This window comes from Coffea arabica, chromosome 2c (assembly GCF_036785885.1).
Source record: "Coffea arabica cultivar ET-39 chromosome 2c, Coffea Arabica ET-39 HiFi, whole genome shotgun sequence".
Taxonomy (NCBI): Eukaryota; Viridiplantae; Streptophyta; class Magnoliopsida; order Gentianales; family Rubiaceae; genus Coffea; species Coffea arabica.
In genome coordinates this window covers 10,301,243-10,324,308 of record NC_092312.1, presented here as the reverse complement: position 1 = coordinate 10,324,308, position 23,066 = coordinate 10,301,243, and the positions used below count along the sequence as shown (strand labels likewise).

The 23,066-nt window shown below is 35.3% G+C and overlaps 2 protein-coding genes across 2 annotated transcripts; one reads left to right on the top strand and one right to left on the bottom strand.

Moving 5' to 3' along the window:
* The first annotated feature begins 8,906 nt into the window (after positions 1–8,906).
* LOC113725878 (NAD(P)H dehydrogenase (quinone) FQR1-like) lies at positions 8,907–10,955 on the top strand. The gene is made up of 4 exons (XM_027249281.2): positions 8,907–9,040; positions 9,697–9,790; positions 10,192–10,454; positions 10,559–10,955. Exons 1-4 carry the CDS (start codon positions 9,018–9,020, stop codon positions 10,788–10,790), a joined length of 612 nt encoding a protein of 203 aa, XP_027105082.1. The 5' UTR covers positions 8,907–9,017; the 3' UTR covers positions 10,791–10,955.
* Positions 10,956–15,693: 4,738 nt separating this feature from the next.
* On the bottom strand, positions 15,694–18,895 carry LOC113725877 (transcription factor bHLH112). The gene is made up of 7 exons (XM_027249280.2): positions 18,309–18,895; positions 17,414–18,041; positions 16,984–17,094; positions 16,796–16,861; positions 16,637–16,702; positions 16,461–16,511; positions 15,694–16,363 (listed from the first exon to the last, which is right to left on the bottom strand). Exons 1-7 carry the CDS (start codon positions 18,641–18,643, stop codon positions 16,214–16,216), a joined length of 1,407 nt encoding a protein of 468 aa, XP_027105081.1. The 5' UTR covers positions 18,644–18,895; the 3' UTR covers positions 15,694–16,213.
* Between the last annotated feature and the right edge of the window lie 4,171 nt (positions 18,896–23,066).

Genomic DNA, 23,066 nt, shown 5'->3' with positions numbered 1-23,066 from the left:
TGAAGATGATATACATCCTTTTCGTCTGTGGGGGTAAATGTAGGATTTTCTATACACCTTTTCAGCGAGTGGCACTGCTGGTTTATTCTCTTTAACTAAAAGAGGACAGAGTTCCCCTCCGTTTAGGGGGTAAATGGAGGATTCTCTGTTTACCTATTCTAGTGAGTGACATGACAATATGACATCTCGCCATTTTCTATACAACAATAGAAGGCTAGATGTTATCCACTTCGAACTGTATATGGTTTTCTAGATGTGATGTTGTGGAGTAGACATCAAATCAAGGTGCTGATAAATTATTTCATTAGACCATTGTTAAGTGACAGAGCCATGTAAAAGCTTAAGTGGAACGATGGTTTGGCAAAAGTGCTGCTCATTATGAATTATTTGCAACAAGGGTAGACAGGTGACTGATGGGGTGTCATCATCATCTAAGGGGTGAATGGAAGGTTTTAAGGGGAGGATCCTTCCTTCCTATGTCCCCTAAATGAAATGAAGAGGATACTTGTCCTCTAAAACAACATGTACCTACACATATACAAAATGTTTGTTGGAGGTCAGCAACGAAAGTGGATCATAAATCTCTTATATCCTGGTTAAGAAAGTCTGTTTGCAGGGATTTGATTGTCTGAATCAAGACATCATCAGCCAATTTTTATTTTTATATAGATCTGTTGTCAGTAGATCTGTAGAAATGCACGCTTGCTATGGTAACGCAGGGTTGACTTGGATTTAATATCTTTTTGTGTACTATATTTTGAAGTACGAGTTGTGACTGCCGGCCAACACATGTAATGGAGGTGTTGTCCGGCAATAAAAATCACAGAAAAAAAAAAAAGTTACTAGAATTTGGTCACTTTTCGCAAACAACCAGGCATGCAAATCTAGTTTACATTATGTGTTATTTTGTCCTGGGATTTGAAAAACCTTAAAAAAAAAAAATCGGACTTTGAGTCCCTGCATTTGAACAGCACAGGGAGGCTGTAATGGAAAATCTTACCGATACACGATTGGATCAAGACTCATCTGTTGGAATAAATAAAACTTAAAAGTAAAATTTAATCAATTTTTCCCCTAACGAAAATTTTATCCCAAAATAAGGCCTTGTTTGAATTGTTGTTTTTCGTCGAAAAATTACGTCGTTTTTCGTAATTACATTTTTCTATTATCTTTTTTTCTCACATATATCAAATTATTATAGTATATTTTTCATAAAAAATTATGAAAAATACAATCCAAAAATAAACTTTTCTTGTGACAACGACAAATACTACCAGCCCAAGAGCACAAGAAATCATCCGTAACGTATTCTTCGTTTCTCAAAATCATTGGGCTACCGTTTTTGCAAAGCTCGAATGGGGATTGATGAATATGTATGTAATGGCCTATTTCTACATGTTTAGGACAAAATGGACCTTACCTACCTCATGAAGCCCGAATCTTGTCTTGTGTAGTCTCGTGCTTCCCCGTAATTGTGAGCTCCATAAGACAAAATAGGAAAAGAACAAAACGAACGCCCATAGAAAAGAAAAAAAAAAAAAAAAGAAAGGAAAGATAAAGCAAAAGGAGTAGAAGAAAAGGGAGGGAAGAAATTAGTCAAAAAAAAAGGGGAGGGGGGGGGGGGGGGGGGGGACAGAAGTAAGAAGGCATGCAACCAGGGTCCTCTAGATAGTTGGAAAATGGAATATTTTGCCGTTAGCATTCGAAGGGAGAGCTACATTTCCTTTGCAATTATTGGAGGATTCAGCAGTGGCTCAACACGAGCAGAAAGCCCACCACATATTCATAGCGCTATGCTCCCAAAAGGCAACTACAAGGCAATAATTATGATGGGAGGGTGAAACTCTACCATAAAAGCGAAAAAGGATACACTCCATATGCTTTGTAAATCTAATACCTTCTAACCCTAATGCTTCAGAAATTATGATGGGAAGGGCCACGTTTTTAAGGGCATTTTTGAAGCAAAAGCCATTTCTCCTACTTAACGTGTCTTGCTGGCGTGCTTCCTTCCACTCGGGGGCCATTATGTCCTTAGGCTACATGTTAAACCAAGTGCTTATGCCTGAAAATTAAAGTCGTCATCGATTGTCGAGTGTTTAGGCTCAGACTCGGATCCTGATTTTCTTTGTGGCGTATGCTGGCTGAGTTGTTGTAGCTGATTTTCCAGTCGTATTATTATGTACCTACAGAGTTGATACTTGATACGACTTGACTTAACTCGAGTTGTATCAACTCTGATCCCGATTTCTAGTCACTAGTGGATTTGTGTTCGATATGACTCGATTTAACTCAATCAATACTAATCGAGTCAACTCAGACTAATTGCATATCGATTGAAACTCGCCTGACTCACGCTATTTTAAATTGGAAATGAAACCAAAAAATTTTTTTTGTGAGACAAAAAATTGCAACGCAAATTTTTTTTGAATATTTGATAACTCTTATCTACTATAATATACATTTGATATGTCGCGGTAGATATGGAACAATCATGTGACTACTGCACGACCGCGACGTTGAACCACAAATTAGAGAGAAAAAGCTATCGGATTCAAATTAAAAGTAACTCTGAAATGATTTAATACAAGACACTTGCTTGTGTTGATGGGTCATCCTGTTACGGGCTATAGTTTACATACAGCTATCTCGCATAAATTGTACGTCCTACAGATAGAGTTTATATGAGCCCTTTTCTTGTGTAAAACCAGTATCTATGGAAAAAAAAAAAAAAATATTTCTTTTTACCTCAATAAACCTTTCTACCAACTTAATCAGAGAACAAAGCTCAAAACCCTCATGCAGGCTTAAGTTCCAGTAATTGCACACCATTTTTTTGGAATCAACAAAACTAGGCTCTACAAATGGATTAAAATTATGTGTGTCCTTGCATGAATGATTTAATTAATTGACGTCACTACATGTCCATATGACACAATATGACAAATTGCTTTGAGGTGATGGATCGGGGCATGCATTGTAGTTAGTTGGTCAAACCACTCGAAATTTTAATTAACTTCTGTGATTTCATCTGCAATTGAATAATTGTGCACCTAACCAACCCTAAGGCACTTGGAACTTCATGTTTATACTTTTTCCAAGTGTTAGAACATTGTTATGGATCATATTATCAATGAATGACTTAAGTGGGATAACTACATCAACCAACTTCCACATTTATAATGTAATGCAGATAGCGTAATAATAAAAGAAAATATGGATATAAAAAAACCTTTTCTCACTTCTTCTCTTATAGTAGGAAACCGGAAATTCGTCAATGAAAAACTTGTCCTCCTTTTCCTTCATACATACACCATACCCACATATTGCACCTCAGCCACAGTGACACTAAAAATGACCGACTTTGAATATATATATATTATGCTTTTAATTATAAGGTCCATAAATTATTCATCTGTAATTCCACGATTCCATCAAATTTCTTTTGTCTGGTCACTGAGGGACCTGCAATTTCCGCACCAAGAAACCAATAGCAACAACAACCACAATAATAATAATAATAATGATAATGATAATGATAAATGTGAATTAGTAGCTCTGGCAAGCCAGTTGCTTGCCATTCGTAATTATGTCGTATTGCTTGTCTAATCACTGACTTTATAACTTGGCTTGGCATTACATCTGCTGATTAGATACATTGAAGTCTGATTGGAAAATTTATTTGAACACTTCTCTCACATAATATGCCGATCAGATTTGATTATGCTGACCAGACCATTTCACAGACGGCAGCTTCAAGATCAAGCAAATGTTTCTTGTTTCGTGAACTAATATTTTATACATGAAAGATTCCATAAAGCCGGCAACTTTATTCTAACTAAACTTTTTCGGCTGATAAAATATAGAAAACCAGTAAAAAAGAAAAATAAAGAAAGGTATATAGTTCTTGATGCACTGGATATATTTGAGCCAATGCAAAGTCAAGTAAAGCATCCCCAGAGGTTTATAGTTCTTGATGCACTGGATTTGAACCAGTGCAAAGTCAAGCAAAGCACCTCCTAGCGTTCCAACGACTTTGGTAGCCTCGTAAACATATTCTTCGGATACGAGGAGTTTAATTTTGAATCCCAAGAAGATTATAATTATGAAAGTTCCTAGTTTGTAGAGTACGGACCGAGGGGACACTAATCATAGACTTAAATTATACTGTTATTTTTTGTGATTATTTATATATGGAATAATTTCAAAAACCTTCTCTAAGGTTTATAACGATTTTCTAACGATTGCAACCACTTCCCTTGTAATTTAAAAAATTATAGAAACCTCTTTTAGAAAGTATGTTTTGGTAAAAAATGGTGACGTAAGCACAAAAAGTTTTAATAAATATCCTATATTGCCCCCTATTTGATTTACAAAATAAATGAAATGACAAAAGAAATCAAACACCAGCATTACTTATTAAGTACAAAATTTTAAGGTAGTTTTTTGTAGAAAAATTTAGGCCATGTTTCAAGGTATCATTTTTTTAACATTTGGACTTCCTTTTTTGCTTTTGCAGTGTAAGTTGTGAAAAAACCGTTTTCAACAAATGCATCCCTACTAGTCGGCTATTTATAAAACTAAGCAAGGAGTTTATTCAAAATCACCTAAGAATTGAATATTTAATGTATCGGGTGAGATAAGGTTAGAGCTATTGGATAAAGAAATATTTACAAGATGAGGTTTTTTTTTTTTTTTTGCCTTTATACCCAATTTTATTTAGAATTTGTAGAGTTGTCAAAGTTATTGTAGTCTTTTCATAATACCAATGGAGGTAAGTGTAATTTTTCAATTTCAAAAGAATAGTTGCAATTATTAGATCAGAAACCTTAGGGGAGGTTTATAGAATTATCCCTCTATTGTTTGGATTGTGAATTATTAGAGATATTTTTACTGTAGCACTTTTTGTGATGTGATGTATGTGAGATAAAAAGGTAATTGGGAAGGTAAAAAAGTGTATTGAAAATTGTAATGATGATGTAAGCAAATAAATTTTGAGAAATAAAAGCCAATCCAAACAAAGCTATTATTATTAGGCGTCGAAAATAAAAGCAAAGCAGATAGATAGTGTTTAGCAAATGAAAAGATTCGCCATCCGGCCGCCTATTGCCTGGTCAATTATTTCCACCATTCCACAGTTCGTCTGCCAGCTCACTTACTTCTATCATCTCAGAACTTCTATGGATTGACGGCGTTGGGAAGAAATCGATGGTGTAAGCTTTTGTTAATAATGACCTCAAAAAAAAAAAAAAAAAGAGGAGGGCCTTTATTTTAATAATGACGAGGGCGTGACGATTATATTACGATTTAGATTCGAGGAAATTAACAAGAGCTGGATTCCAACTCCGCAGCCATTCATGTACTCTTCTTTTTTTTTTTTTGGGGTGTAGAATTCTCCGTTGTTCGTTAGACCTCATAAGGAGGGCAATTTCGCTCGGTATTTGTGTCTCCTTTTTACAGGATTAAACTCGAGATCTTGCTTAAAAGCTATTATTATTTCCTAAGCTCGTTGCATTAATTAGTAACCATTTTATATGCGACTTTATATAATTTGCAACTTTTGGGATCAGTTGTTCATGGAATATGATGCTTGCATGGTGAATAATCTAATTCTGCACATTAGTAGTATTGTTTCAATTACTCCCTCCTTTTTTTTATAACTGACGTTTAAGAAATTTGCTCTTAAGTACTTTTATCTGTCGTTGTATTATCCCCATGCAGCATTAATTATTTTTTCACAATTTTACCCTTTTATCTCTCTTTACCAATACAGGGCTCTTAATTACTACTCCTAGTAATTATTACTTCTCTCTTTGCTTTTGGCCTAGTAAAACAGCACCATTTAATACTCTAGTGAGAGAAAATATGAGTGAATTGGACAATTAATGAGGGTACAAAAGGAAAGTAGTGTATAGATTTAAACAATGAAAAACTTTTCTTAATTGGTGTGCAAAACTTTAAACGTGTCAGTTATAAAAAAAGGGAGGGAGTATTATTGTTGCCAATTCAAGGAATATAAGGCGTTTTCCTTTTACTTTCATTTAAATTTCCGGACCCGTAAGCTTTATGTAGCGAACATGTATTTGGATTTGTCACAAAAGATGTTAGTAATTTGCAACTTTATCCAGCTTCATGACTTCATCTAATTGCTAGAATCTCAACAATTTTTTGCCTCACGCTTTGGAGTATTAGTGTTGTTGATTACGAGCTACGAGACAAGAAGTATTATTAAGATGGAGCAAATTAATCACAGGTTCATGCATGCAAAACTATGCAAATCTGTCTGACAGAAGATAGAAACCTAAACATGTTAATGGAATTGTTGTTTGGCGAGGGAGAAGATATATATATATATATATACTCCCTCCCTTTTTTTATATCTGACGTTTAAGAAATTTGCTCTTAAGTACTTTTATCTGTCGTTGTATTATCCCCATGCAGCATTAATTATTTTTTCACAATTTTACCCTTTTATCTCTCTTTACCAATACAGGCTCTTTATTACTATTCCTAATAATTATTACTTCTCTATTTGCTTTTGACCTAGTAAAACAGTACCATTTAATACTATAGTGAGAGAAAACATGAGTGAATTGGACAATTAATGAGGGTACAAAAGGAAAGTAGTGTATAGATTTAAACAATGAAAAACTTTTCTTAATTGGTGTGCAAAACCTTAAACGTTAGTTATAAAAAAATGGAGGGAGTATATAAAATCAGATTGTGTCGTGCTGAGATTCATCACTAGGCAATTTTTTAAAGCCTTTTGCTGTTCCCCATGCATTCCCCATGAGCGTGGTTTTAAGAAAAAAGACCTAACAAACAAAATAAAAAAAATAATAAAAAGAAGGAAAAAAAATTCAGGGACTGTCATCTTTTCTAGCGCAGAAGCCATGAAGATAATGTGGTCAAGTCAATGATGTAGTCTAGAATATTGATGGCGGAACTGTAGTGGACCAATCCAAGATAGGCTCTCGAAACAAAAACCAACAGCCATCACGAAAGTTACTTAGAACTGCTACTTTTACTTTTTCTTATTCTTTGTTCCCAGCTGCACCTTCTTCGAGTTCTTCCTAAAATGCAAGCTAGCCATTGATATACAACTGAGCCGTCCAGATGATTTTGCAGATAGTATAAACAAAGATTACGAGGTAATGATGAGAAGCGTGACATCAACCATTGGTTTATTTAATTATTATGGAAAATGACGGAAATGGTCCAAGCAGCTCCATCAATGAACCGACGGTAACAATGAATATTTGTGCTTGGGATAGACCCGAAATTACTCTACTATATCTCTTTTTTTTTTTTTTGGGCAGGATACTTAGGATCCACTAGGATCCATCTGATTGAAAATGAACGTGTCATTATGCATTCCAATACAAGTTGGTTCAATTGATAAGAACGAATTGTTTTTTCAAAAAAAAAAAAAAATCGTGTTGTCTATAAGAACATCTTTAAAATAACCTATGGCTTTAAGAGCATATTCTGATCCCTGATATGATAATCAAAATCGAACTCATCCAATTTTTTTTACTAAAAAAAAAAAAAATTCTTGTCATCTACGCAAGCCTTTAGTGCACATATTGGGCAAGTTTTGTTGACCCATTTAGCGCTAGTGTTACGATCTACAATTCATTGCAGTCCCGTCCGAGAGATACGCAACTGTTGATTTTTTTTCCATTAATTGGTAGATTCGTATCTAAAAAACTTTTTAGGTCCAACCAATATCCTTGCAATATCAGGAAAATAAAGAAGCTTAAGGAGAATATCTTGTCAATTACTTAAGTTGCCAAAATTTGTTTTAGTAAAATGTCTACCAACAACTGATATGACATGGAACCACTAGTAGTTAAGGGCTAGTGGCCAAGGAGTTAAACTCCCACTTAGTAGATTAGGGTTCAAATTCTAATGGGCAAGTTACTTTGTGATAGGATGGTAAAGGGCTAGTGGCTAAAGAGTTAAACTCCCACCTTGTAGATTAGGGTTCAAATTCTGACCGGTAAGTTTGGGATAGAAAGGAAATAGGGGAAGTAGGGAAGGTTAAAAAAAAAGATAGTTAAAAAAAACTAATATGAAAGGAAATGTAAAGAAGAATAAGGAAGGAAGTTGGATAGTGTAACATTTTTTAAACGTTTTGCAACTCTTTATAAATTTCTTGAAGATTCTTACAACATAGGTGCGATATTTTGTTACTGTTTATGTGGATCTCATATATAATAATTGTGTTTCTATTGTTAAGTTTTATAAATAATTTACATAAAATTACATTTTATTCAAAAAATATTAGATCATTCAAAACAGTTTTTACTGACAACCAATGGAGCCCTTAGTCCAGGAAGGAAGATATTGTATTAACTGCACAAGTTTCCAATAGTATTGATAAGAGAAAATGTTCGGCCTCGCATGAATGGTTCAGCGGTAGCGCCTTTCACCGGTGATCCTTAAGATCTCAAGTTCAAGTCTCCGCTCCGCTAGGTTCCTCCGCGCACTTATCGCGTTCGGGTCGGGTTAGAGCGCCGGCCCTTGGCCGCAGGGGATTAGTCGGACCCGTAAGGATTGACCCGGACACCTCTGTGTCGACAAAAAAAAAAAAAAAAAAGAGAAAATGTTCACCAACAACTAATATGATGGGACATAAATTTTAAACTTCTTTAAGGCAACAGATTCCACCATATTTTGCTTCTATCAGAAAAAAAGGAAAAGAAATAAAGCGAAGACTCCATTAATTATTAACAGAGACAAATAATAATTCAAAAAACGACAGATCAAATTAATCTGAGACAGCTCTGAGGCGATTCAGTTGTATTGTTGTAACAAACAAATTAATTATCTCTCACCTAAAAAAGTGAAAAGAAAAAAGAAAGACGAATTGAAAGGTCAACTCGTTCCCCGCTATATATACAGGGGTTCACCCTTTTGTTTAAGCAATCTTCCAACGTTTCTTCCATCTCCCAGTATACTTTAAAACAAAAGAGCTGCCTTTCCTTCTCTTCAACCACTGAAAGTTTCTTGATCCAATGGCCACCAAAGTCTACATTGTGTACGCTTTTCTCACTCGTTACATTCTTTTAGGATGTATCAGGGTTGTTTCAGTCGTCGTCCCTTTATGTTGATGTCTTTTCCATTTCAAATGAAAAGAATCACGGGATGGGGCTAGTTTTCTCATCTCAGTATTTCATATTATCTTTATCTTGTTTTGTGGGCCTGATCATATCATGCATCTTTTTTTGGTTTGAAACTCATTGCTATATGTTTGTATACAACTTTGATTTGCTGCAATTATTTTGTTTTGTTGCACTTTGGTCTATCCCTGAACATAAAGAACCGCATCTGAATCTTAGAATTATTCTTGTCCATTGATATGTTTGGCTGTTGTGATTTGAATGTTAATATGTGGGAAAGGTTACGAAATGTTGTCCATGGATTATAATCTCGTTATGTGCTTTATAGTTGCAAGTGCATTTGACTCTCTGATTTTATCATCTCTACAGTAAATCCACAACTGCAGATTTTGGTTGATGGTGACTTTCACTCTGACTGTTTTCTGGGTTCCTAGATTAGTAGAAAGCAATAGCAAAAGACCAATAAAAAAATTGGATTGATTCATGCTGCTTCGTGTTTTCTAAATCTAAAAGCCTGAAGTTTTCCACTTTGAATTAGATTTCGGTCTATAAAAGGTTTTCTTCTTTGTTGCAGTTACTACTCAACCTATGGACATGTTGAGAAACTTGCCCATGAGATCAAGAAGGGAGCTGATTGTGTGGAAGGGGTGGAGGCAAAACTGTGGCAGGTACTTGACACGTAACTGGAATTGTCCAAATTAATGCAACTTCTTTTTGCACAAATTTTGCTCCTGCAGATTACACATATGGACTAAATGTTAGTTGTTTGGTAGCCTTCGTACACAGACGATATCAATAAATGCTTCTGTTGATATTGTCAAAGTATACATTCTCAATTAGGGGAAATTCAGAGGTTTGTGCATAGTCCTACCTGAACACTGTCATTAGATTCTTGGACTTGACTATTAATTTTGAGAATTTTGTCAAAGTCAAATTAGAAATTATGTCAAGACTGCACATCTGTTTTTGTTTTTTTTTTTAATGGTTTTTCTCAGCATATTTGGGTCAAACTAGAGTTCAAAGCGTTAGGCAGACACGCTGATGTGAGTTTTATTGTAATGTGTAACAGGTGCCAGAAACTCTTTCTGCGGAAATTCTTGGAAAGATGGGTGCTCCCCAAAAGAGCGATGTCCCTATAATTACTCCACATGAACTCCCTGAGGCTGATGCTTTCATATTTGGCTTCCCCACCAGATTCGGGATGATGGCTGCCCAATTTAAGGCATTTATGGATGCAACAGGCAGCTTGTGGGGAGCCCAGAAGCTGGCAGGCAAGCCTGCTGGTATGTTCTTCTCGACGGGATCCCAAGGAGGCGGCCAAGAGACCACCCCGTAAGTACCAACTGGATTAATAATTCGACTTCTAGAGCATCTTTTTTCAGACATTGGACGCGAATGAGAGATGATTCAACTGATTCTTGAGACAATATTTGCAGATTGACAGCCATTACCCAACTTGTGCATCATGGGATGATTTTTGTTCCTATTGGCTACACTGCTGGAGCTGGAATGTTTGAGATGGAGAAGGTCAAAGGTGGCAGTCCCTATGGCGCTGGAACCTTTGCTGGTGATGGCTCCAGACAGCCTACTGAGCTTGAGCTGCAAATTGCTTTCCACCAGGGCAAATACATCGCAGGCATTGCCAAGAAATTGAAGGGATCCGATTGATTTCAGTTATCCTATATGACTCTCTCCTTTTATCAACAGATTACTACAATAAATGTGCCCTTTTCCTAGAGCTCATGTTTTCTTGATTTGTATAATTTTAATCTGCATTAAGGAACTTTGAAATTCTTGGATATAATTGGTATACTTGGTTTGGATTGTTCTCAATTGTCAATTTTAGCTAGCGCCCCTTTTGTTTCCTCGGTGGAGATTGTGAATGACACGGGTCCATATCCCAAAGATTTGAGTGTATAAAGTTAATTAGAAAAGGTGTATAAATACAAACGAAGACAAGAATAATTATTAATATACATTCACACGATAAATCGAGTGTGATTAAGGTGCGTTATCCAGGGCCTAGGAGACACCCTTTGGACAATCGTTTGAAAGATCATTATTTGTCTACCATTTTGAGATGCCGTCTTGGAGATCAAGGATTGTTATTACCATATTATGCATCTCTTGCACAATTTAAAAGAGGCACAAATAGTAGACCGCTATGGTTGTCTGCTGAAATTGATCAAGTTGAAATACAACAAACAATGCAAACCACTGTACGAGGCTAGCAGCAACTTTGCTGAATTCCACGAAGTTTTAACAGATACTGAGGCAATGAACGTTGCTTGCAGTAGCTCGGAAACAATGAGAAAAATATTTTGTTTTCTTGGATAACTGTTGTGGGCAAATTGCGGTAGGTTAAAGATGAATCAATTCAAAGATGTTTGATTTGTTAAAGATCTGGGCTTTGGGAGAAATCATTGGCCCATCCATTTGCGTGTGGCTATCGCCCCATGTAATTGGGCGAGACTTCATTTTCCGAACTTTTCAGATTCTTCTCCTTTTCTAATATGGATTTCGCCAAGATGGCCCAGGATTTGTCCATCGACCCAAACAGAAAGGCCTAAGAGGAGCCCATAAACATGTTGTTCTGCATTTGATTTTTGGATTTTTTTTTAGTAATTTTTTGTTTACACATTCATTAGAGAAATTTTGTGGAGATTCGTTAACCCTTTTATTAACAAAAATAATATGGCAAAGTTCTGTTCTTCAAATTTACTTAATTTAACTGAATAAGAATTGTAACCAAATTGAAAATGTTATCAAGCTGTGAACTCAGCAAGCTGGCGTGAAATATAAACAAAGAGTCACGACGAATAGATTAATTAGTGGATTTTGTACCAAGAACAGATGTGTGTGTGAAACCAAATAGCGGGTCAATAAAATTTGCAGCATAACCATTTATAGATCAACAATTGCATTTGAATGAGATGATGAAAGACATTGTTCATCATGTTAGATAAATAACGCATGAGAAGTTCAAGCAATCGAATCGGCCAATCAGTTGAGGGACAATCTTTAGATTGTGTTGGCGCTGATGCTTGACAGCCGATCACTTGCCTGCCGATAGGTGGTAAAATATTGCACCAACAGATTTGCTGCCACCCGATAGGTGGTAAACAATGATTTTTCTCTTTTACAGATGATGGCATGTGGCTTTTTACACAGTTCTGAGAATAGCTTCAACAGACATGGCCACATGCATTTACCTTGTATAGCTTGAAGGCTGTCAGAGAATATTTCCAGGAGACTCGTGGTCCATCTCATCTTCTTAAAGGAGGTCCTCCATGCTAGATAGCATTTTATCTCGTTTCACTTTTTCCCAAACTTTCCTATCAGTCCACCTTCGGAAAATTGTTGCAAACCACTTGTTAATTAAAGAGGAAACAGACAGAAATCTGATCTTCTTCAACTCTGGAAGCTCCCCAAAGCTTGTGTGTTCATGAAAGTTCGGATCGGAATCCTACAAAAACATACAAACAAATTGTGTCTAGCTATGCATTTCTTCTATCTTTCACCTCCTCCTTTAATTCTGGACAAAGACATTTATGCGTAATTGATATATGCACAAGAAATAGAATCACCATTCAAATTTAGCCTAACATTAGTTTGCTACCAATTCTATTTGATTTATTAACATATATTCGATGTCAATTGCATTCAGTAAGGTATGTCTTTACCTATCTTTTAATCCCCTTATTATTAATAAGGGGACAGACAAATACAAAGGTGTTTCATGAAATTTTCTTCATCGTTATGCTTATGGGATATATGCATGTTCTTTGTAGTTTGTTAGGCAGGTTTGCACCTGTAGAAAGATCTTAGCGTACGTAACGACATGTTTTATGATGGTACAAACTACTGATCAATTTAGTGGCAAAAATTTGTACACTTAAAACTCAGTTTTGGATCGTACGTGATTGTGAGTTATCGATCAATGGATACGGATGAATCACAAATATTGGCATCTCTCAACACTGAAGACATATATATTCAAATTGTTGAAGGGGATCAGAAACCTTTCTGGCCATCACAGTTTGCAAACATCTACTTTAATATCAGATGAATCACTTTATGGCTGTACTCGAATGAAAGGCAGGCCTCGGAAGATCAGGTGCAAAGTTTTGTATAAAAAGGCAAAGGACCTTTTAATAAGTAAGACTTCTCATTGAAGATGGACGGTAGAATTTGCCCCCGATTGGCCAAAATGAGAAAAGAAGTCTTGTTCACTAAAGCAAGATTGTTACGTCCGGGAGTCATGTACCCTTTTTTTTTTTTATTAACATCACAATGATGCCTAGATGCCTTTCCTTTATAGTATTCTTTCATACTAATTATCTCCTATATATGTAGGATCAAAAATATTTTGCTATGAACACTTGATCTATAGGAAGAGGCACCGATCCCTGATGCTGGAATTGTAGACATATATGGTATAATACTCACTATCCGATCGACCCAAAAATCGTTTGTCACGGAAAGACAATAAAGCGGATACCCCTCGAGCCCAAAGAATTACTTGTCAAGTAAAGTTTCGGCATGCTGTCAAAGTACTTTTCTATGATCAGTCGCTTGTCCGTGGGATTCTTCCAATTTAAGCTTCTCAAATAATCTTTGTACAAATTTTTTTTTCTTTTTTACCAGGTGTACCCCATTTTACATGTCTTACAGAAGGAAAATCTCGAGTCCCATTATTAATTAGGTACTGGAATTGTCAATTCTCATCATGTTTGTGGCGGTCCAAATACATTAATGGAACGTCCAAGCTTGGCTAATTAATAGCTATATCCTGAATTTTTGTCTTATGCATCCCATAAGAGGATGTTCTTCTGTATAATCTTCTAGAGCTAAAATGGGTGCCACTAAATGTTGGTGTGATCGGTTGTAACTGCATGTAAAATTTTTTTTTAAAAAAAGTAATAAAAACAAAATAAGATAGCATCACTGTTCTTTTCAGATGGAAATTCTTTTAGTTTGAAAGTAATGACTTGAGAACCTTCGGAAAATGAAGTCCCGAAAGAGATTTTTCAAAACTTTTCCACCGTTGCACCAATATAAAGATGGATAAGGTCCCCATGAGAAATGGACCTATATATATATAACCTTTATATAAATCGCACACTTCTTGCACCATTTACCCATGTACATTGAGTTGCTCAATCTTTCCCAGTTTGAGTGTCCTTATTGCTTTCTTGAATGGCTGGCTCCGCTCTGATTTTGGTTATCCTTAGTGAACAGGCTTATTTCTACAAAGCAGATAAACAGTTCAGAGTCTCCTCTACTTCTTCTTTGCACATCACAATCCAAAATTTGACATGGTCATGATCACATATTTCTTGCGTTAGAGACGAACTTACGTTTGTTAAGCATAATGGCAACGTTGCATTTAGCAACGAGATTACCTTAAGATGTTTAAAGACTAAATGAAATAATAAGAAGAATAGTTAACCACTGCAGTTTCTGATTAGCATCTTATTTAAACCGAACACATTAAAGCATTTTAATTACTATAAGATTAACTTTTTCTTAATTTTTCTTTGCTCCATATCGATATAGTATGTTATTTAGACAAAGAGTATAAATTAAATCTGAATTGTGTTGCCACAATGATATAATTCCAATTTTATTGTGCTCAAAAGAAAAAGTTTAAAAAGTCAAGGTGACATTGTGCCAAAGGGCTAAGTAATGGCGATTAGTTTAAGGTACTTGAACTCATAGTTGGAGGAACATAATATTAAATGATTAAAAAGTTAGGTGTGTAAAGTTGAATTAGATTAATTTCTTTACCTTTCAAACATTTTCTTTTCCAGGTCACTTTTTGGTCATTGTTTTTTTAGTCATCTATGTTGTTAATTAAGAAGTCATTATCTAAAAACAAATTGAACACAAGGAACAATGGCTTGATGAATAATCTTTTTGGGGGTAAATTGAATTAATAAAAAAAAAGTTTGAAAAAAATTAAGACGTTACCATACGTTTTTATTTTCTATATGAGAAAAAAAAAATCTGTTTATCTACGAATTAAGTAACAACTACTGATTAAAAACTAATGAGCCATTTGGAGTGGAATTTGTTATCCAACTTGGACGGGAGACAAAAAGAGAATGAACGAAAGAAAGAGTAAAGCTAAATTTTCGTTGATGACAATCACCTCGTGGATGTAAAGCTAGCTATACTCAAAATTCATGGTGAAGGAAATTGTTGTAAAAAATAGGAAGGGGTCCTTGAATGAGCATAAGCCATTGTTTTGCAGGTGAAAACAGCAAAAGGAGCATTGTTAGTACCAAAATATAGAAAAGGTTGGAAGGCTACCATGGGCAGCAACGCGTGCATGAACAAAGAAAGCTATATGGCTCATACCAATAATGAGAAACCCTAAAAGATGGAACAGTGGGACGCCCTCTGACTTCCACTAACATTCCAAATTGATAAACAATTCAAAAGCCATAACAAACAAAACTAATCCCATCCACAAACTTTAGTACTGAAAATTCAAGAAAATATGTCACTATTTCATCTACTTTGATTTGTTAAATCAGGTAATTTGGACAAATGAAAAAGGTGACAATTAAGTAACAACCCTTGATTTAAATAATCTAAATAAAGAAACAGGAACAAAAATTCCCTTAATCTGCTAAATCCAGCTCCACAAACAATACATGCATGTCCTCTGAAACTAATTCGTCTATATCCTTCAGCTAAATTTAGCACCTGTTCCTGTTCCTAATCAACATCAAATTAAGCTATTTAAAACATTGAAACTTACAGCTCTCTATATAATTTTCCCTTGGCTGGCAGCCTGGTACCTAATCATTTGCACTGCTACATCATTTTTGCCTGTAGATGGCCCAGCATTGGCTGGCTTCCCTTCCTTGGAGAGGGCCACTTACTCTTTTTCCCTTTTCTCCTGTCTTGCTTTTTCTTCAATACATGCATACTACTACAGCAATCTGATCAGTTTTCACTCATCCAACAAACTTTTCAGGATTCGTATGAGATTAACTTGTTATTAGCTAGTATCTACTATATGATTTCCTTCGTGTAAAGTTTTGAGCTTATTATCTTCTTCTTCTCCTCCTCCTCCTCCTCTACCTAAATGTGCCCCCAAATGTCGGAGTCCAGAAATCAGTTGTAGTCTCAGCAGCAACTGGAAAGGTACTCGAGATGGGCACCAGGCAAAGCCCTCTACTTTTCAAGTCTTCTTTTGACCCTTCTTGATCCTTTACTTTATCCGAAGCCTGCAGAGCATATTAGTAATTCACTTACATTAGTCTGTGGAAGTCATAGAAAACATTACTACCATGGAAAATCTTATACTGCAGTGTAATGCCATACCTGTTGACGCTGAATGGGTGATCCATTTTTCAAATATGGAGTACTTAGCACCTAAAACCATTCATGAGGAAAGAATTATATCAATGTTATTCTCATAGTTTTGAATATTTAGATTAACTTTTTGAACTTTATTTTGGGCGAAAAATTCTAGAAAAAGTGATAATAGGACGACTTACATTGACTTGATCATGTAGAAATTTGATGTAGTCAATAGCTTCATGGAGAACTGAAGCAGTATCTGTCTGAAAGTAAGAGCAACATAGTTAATAAACCAAGTTAACCCTATATGAATAGTAATTTCAGAAAAAGCAGGAAAACAAAATCCAGATGTTTACCTTTCCGAAAGGTGAAACCAATTGCTGGAGGGCAGTTATTCGGTCCCCCAACTTCTCTTTTCGAACCTGGTATATCAAAGCCGAAAACGTCTCATCTTTCTTTGTAGTTATAATGATCTTGACTCGTAATTAAAGAAAAAGCTTAAAGATCACTTTAGTCAAAAGCTTAATCAACAGGGCTATTGTACCTTAAAAGTTGGCAATGGCGATGGTGTTTCAATACGAGGACGTTTGAATGCCGGTTCACTGCTACTTTTCTTTGCCACGGACCCTAAACCTCGGATTCCATCATTACTAACCTGAAAATTTTCAAGAAATGTATCAACTTTGAGTACTGAGTAAAAGTGTAAAACCCTAGTGGCTTATAATCATCAGACTTCTCAATCCAGTTTCACAATCTTTTTTATTTTTTAATTCATTTTTAAAGAAAGGGAGAGGCAATAAAGAAGAAGAAAGAGATCTAGGGGAAATAAAGGTACTGAGAATGGAACCTACCCCCAAAAAAAAAAAAAAAGAAAAAAAAGAAAAAGGGATACTGAGAATGGAACCCTCGTTATAAGGCTAGAAGTCCCAGAGAATGGAACCCTGGTTATAAGGCTACAAGTAAAAACCCTTTACCTTTGTAGTGATGCTCGGAAGACTTGGTTTCTCGTTAAACGTTGAGGAGGGAAACTGCGACTGAACTGAAGGGAAAAAGTTGACCCGCAAATCATTGAAAGCTGCAGCTGATCCATTACAGAAGTTCGGGTTGGTCGAGAGTTGCAAGCTGTTAGTGTTTTGTAGCTTTGGCAAGGGAGAAAATTTGGGCAAAGAAGGTGAAAACTCGTTCTGGTAACTTGTGGTAGATGGATAGTTCATTGGCCGGGTTCCGAATAAAGATTGTTGTGGTTGAGGTACTTCAGTGTCGAAAAGGGTTTGCAGCAAAGTTGAAGAATAACCGTAGGAAGCTGAACTAATTGGAAAGCTGGTGGATACACCAGCACAAGTCGCCGCCGTACATTGACTTGTGGTGGTGATGGAATTCAAAGGCTGATTCCCGGAAGATTTAAAGGAGTTAATGGAAGAATCTTCTTCAACTATGGTGGAAAAGTTGTTCTTGAGAGTACTACTCCAGTCCTTTTGGATCTGATCGGCAGGACAACTATCGAGCCCTCTTTCTTGCCGATAATTCATGCTCGAATTGTGGTCTTCTTGCAGCATGGGTTGGTAATTGCTTTGATCAGACCTTCCATTACTACTCCCATGCCTACAAAATGACAAGCAGAAAGAACCATAACTTTATCGATCAACTTGACTTCCTTTTTCCCATATCATTACAAAAGTGAATATCTTTAACTATACGCTACTTTGCATTTGGCAACAAATGCATGGACCATGATGTCTAACCTAGTGGGATAAATGTCTAAAAAAAATCACAACTGAGATTTTAAAGAAAAGATAATTAATAATGGGACATAATACCCACAAAAAAAAAAAAAAGAGGAGTTTAAGGAGTTTGAGCTAGCTAGCTTACATCAAAGTTCGATCCCAATCAGTTGTTGATGGAGATGAAAGGCCAATACCCAAAATTTGGAGGGTTGAATCTATAGAGAGGTTGCTGTTGTTGCTGGCTGACTCAGGCTGGTTGGGTTTTTGCAAATCTTGAATCACTATAGAACCATCAGAGTTAGCTGAATTACCAGACTGATCATCACTAGACCTTGCTTTCGAGTCTAGAAAGTCAGTCGACCATCCAAAGCTTCCCAAGTCATGAAGAATCCCAGATGAACAAGGGGACGATCCAAACATGCTTCTTGATGAATTCCACCAACTCCCACCACAAACCTCACCTTGAAACTCATCTGCCATCTCCTCTCTCTGATCGCTTTCTTGATTTGCAATAGTTTCTTGATTTCTTAGCTTTTCTCCTCTTCTTTGTTTGAGGCTAGCTCTGTCCTGTTTCTAAGTTTGGCTTGTATGAAAGGGAATTGCAGCTTGGCGATGAGTAATTTATATAGGGACTCTCTCACGCACACACACATACTAGTGTATGTGAAACGGTTGGAGGGTACGGACAGGGAACTACCGGAATCTGGTTGACATTTTAATAGATGATGATTAGACAAAGCAAGGGAGAATATTGAAATATTATGACATGAGAAAAAAAAAAAACTGTTTTGATTAATGAAGAAGGAATTTTTGAATCGAATTCTTTGATAGTAAAATATTTTATTCTGCTCGCGACCACTTTAGAATACATATATTAATTTCTTTTTCTGGACAGAATTTATTTTATTCTTGTTGCTTATTAACAAAGGGAGATGGTATGATGATGAAATTTAATCTGGCTGCCACATCACAGTTTCGGACGAATATTGTACCTTTGGCCTTGTTATAATCTACGGCTCAAATTTTATATACTGGGGAACCAGAATTTCAGGACCATTTGTAGACTTCCCTTTCAAGGCTCAATATGATTGTGAATGATATGTATTTCTATCTGAATTGATGCCCTGCAGTGTAATGAGGCATAATTAATCGTAAAGAATTAAGGAGTTGATCTGAGAAAAAAATAAACAAATAAAGCAGTAGTAGCTAGAATGATGGTATCAATTGAGTAGCTGAAGATTTTCTTCACAAGAGGTACTCATGTCAGTTTTATGAAGGATAACATTGATAATGCCAAATGTTTTAATACAAAAATCAAACTAAAATGGCATCAACTAGTGCATTTTTTTCACACTGCAGAATGTATGGTTTATATGTTATGAGATTTGATCGCAAAATATCTTCATTGATATTGTATGCCCGAGGCCATGATCTTTTCCCAGCCGATAGCGATCGAGTCGCTTTAATTTTGCATGAAGTAAAGTTTTTTTGCTGTTCCTAAAGACACCAACAGGATATGAACTTGCAATCAAATCCAAAATTTTTTGATAGTCTGAAGATTTCCAAATCAGGTATCTTTGGACGTCAGTATTAAAATTGATGAAAAATTGGATTGCTAATTAATGAGATAGACAAAATATACAGCCAACAAAAATTGAGAAGCAGCAAGCTAGGCATCGTTCAGTTTCTCCCATTGGGATATTCCAATCAAATATATCCTCAACTCAATTGGTGTCAATCATATGATTATGCGGACTATAATTTCTGAGAGGACTTGAAAGAGAGACTCCTGCAAGGCGGGCATCAGATGCATTTGAAAGTCGGTCATTATTTCGTCTTAAGTCCACTCAAACTTGTTTAATTAATAAATTAGGCACTTTCTCTTAAATCATACCGCAATGTATTGATGGAAGGCAGTAAACTGCTAGGCCAAGCGGGATTTGTTTTGTTTTGACTTGTGTAAATCAAACAAACAATTCAAAGGCAAGTTAGGTGAGTTCCATGATTTAATTAAATTTCTTCATCAAAAATCAAGGACAGTGACAGTACCCTTTGCACTTGTTTCTTGGATTTCGGTGAATTTCGCGTTTCTTTGCAAAATCTAATACTACACAATCCACGGGAGAATGAAATTGACTTTGACATGTTGAAAAAAAGACATTGGTCAGCGATTGATTTTCCACAGCTTCAATAATGCATGAAATTTGGAGAGGACCTTTAACAACCATATGCGCGCGCGCGCGCACACACATATATATATATATATATGCAACTGTGACGTTTCTTTTTCTTTCTTGTGTACTTTAGTAGTACATTATAGTTTTAACAAGAATTGGTTGGAGTTTGATATTTTGTTCTGTGCCAAACAAAAAAAAAAAAACAAAGTTTAAATGTAGAAATATAAGAGTATCACCTGATGATATTTCATTTTTGACAAAAAGAAAAACTGATAATATTTTCACTCAAACCCTCTGGAATACGTATATATATAGATGCCGTATACGTACGCAAACCATACCCAATATTTCCCCAGGCTACACATGACTATTGCTTTCAAATGGAAGACGTAAATCTGCTATTTAATCCTGTTCCAACAATCAAAAATAATCACTGTATTGCAAAAAAAAAAAAAAAAAAAAACTCTGCATAATCTATTGTTTCAATCCAAAGAAAAACTGTAATGAAACTTTCTCCGCTACATCTTTATTTTTAGGTTGAAAATTTTCTTTGCATAACCTAATTTCAAAAAAAAAAAAAATCAAGGTGCTGTGTTTGAACAACATTAATCTTTGATTAAAATTACAAGAGCAGAATATTTTTGTTTCTAAAATAAATCAACTATATATTGGAGTTAACCAATAAACCTAAATGTTTTCATCAGTTGAAGAGAGCTTATACTGATGAGGGATAAGGTAATTGTGGACCAAAAATTTTCAAATTATCCAATTAGGCACATATGACTAACAGATCACAAGTTCGAATCACCGAGAAGGACAAATGAAGAACCGGTATTGATGTTTTATTGAGAAAAAAAAGAAAGAAAGAAAGAAAAAGCTATTAGAGAAAGACAATTTCCACGGTCAAGATTGATAAATTTCTGACTACACAAGGGTCAACAAATAAATATTTCTACGCTGCTTTGAACAGTCTATCCGCGGCTGCACATGTATGTATACGGTGGCAGCTGCAAGTGCAAATTCCCAACAAGGGTTCAGATATAGATAAAAATAAAACATGCATTTTAATTTCTTATTTTGGTTCATCCTTTTCGCTCGGGAAGAAAAAAGAAAAAGTTGTGGTTATTACTTATTATGACCGGCAAGGGTGTGGCTTGTAGAGTCAAAGAAAATCAACGCGTAGGGTCCAGATTGGAAGCCCGCGTGACACGACACGTGGGCCCATCGTCCGTGGGGTGAGTCAAGCGGCTGACTGTGACTTGTAACAGTATTCGATCGCCCATTGGCCACAACATGTCCATTATCCTCAACTCGCCAAGACCCGTAATCTAATGGGGCACGTAATTTGCTGATATAATTCTAGTACTATAAGGGAGTGGCCTCGTGTGATTAGGGTTAAATATAAATCAAATTACTTCATGTTCAAATTGAACTTGACTTGGTAAGAACATGTTTAAATTATTTACCAATTAATCAAGCCAAAGACAAATAACAATTTATGTTGGGTAAAGTTTCAATTTCGATTTGGATTTGACTCCATTAGTACAAACTTTGAAATCAATATGCAAGTTGCTTGAGTTTTTTTTTTTTGATAGAAAAGATCATTTAATTCAAACAAATCCGCATTAACGGTTGAAAATACATCAAACAAACATGACACAGATACATATAGATCTGAAATCAATAGATATAACATATATAAGAAAATAATACAAATAAAGATACATTGTACTCCTATATATATCTTCCAACCAGATGAATCATTGATTCAAATCATATTCATTTTTCTCGAAAAAAAAAGTGAGATCGGTCCTAGTTCATACTCATTTTTGTTACTAAAAATCTGACCATTTAATACACAAAAAAATAACTAAATGTAAATCACATTGTGATTTTATGCTAAATAAATAGTAAAAAATTTAGGATGGGATCGAATTTTGTTAACTTGAATTTGTGAGGGATAAAAAGCTAAACATTTTAAAAGTAAATGATGAAAAATTTCATCTGATTAAATATGAAGAAACTTTGATGAATAAAAGAAGTAGGTTCTACTTATTTTGATGAATGAACTTTTTTTTAAGAAAAAATATAAATCAAGAATAGACTCATGAAAGAAAGGTACAAGCTTTTTTTTTCTCCTTTGTCTTTTTTTTTTTTTTTTTTTTGTGTGTGTTACGAAAGCAAAACAAGTGTTGGGACTTGAAATTTATGTTTATCATGTCATTTTCTCAACATATGTCTTATGGATTGACTTCTATTATGTAAGGAATACCTATAAATTATTTTTCAGCTTCTTATGATGTATTCTTTCATGGCCTTAAAAACAAAGTAATAGGATTTAGAAGGCTAGTAGGTTCTTTTTTCTTCTACTTTTATTATGTCATACATTGGTTCGTGAGGGTAGTACGTTGTTAATGACTATAAGAATGTTGTACTCGCAAACTCTCAGCTGCCACTGCCTCTGGCGTGGCATTCGTTTCTTAAACCATCTTGGAAAAAAGTGGTCGGCCGTAAAAGGGAATAAGTGGAATGTTATACAAATAATTTGTAAGGATAAACTTGGAAGAATATAAAATGTAGGAGTTTAATATGTTTATTTTTTATATGCTTATAAAACGAGTAATTTTGACTCTTCTAGAATTACACCATTCAAGTCAACATATAACCACTTTTCTTCTTTAACTATATAAAATGGGAAATAAACTTCACTTTCTTTGGAGTGTAGA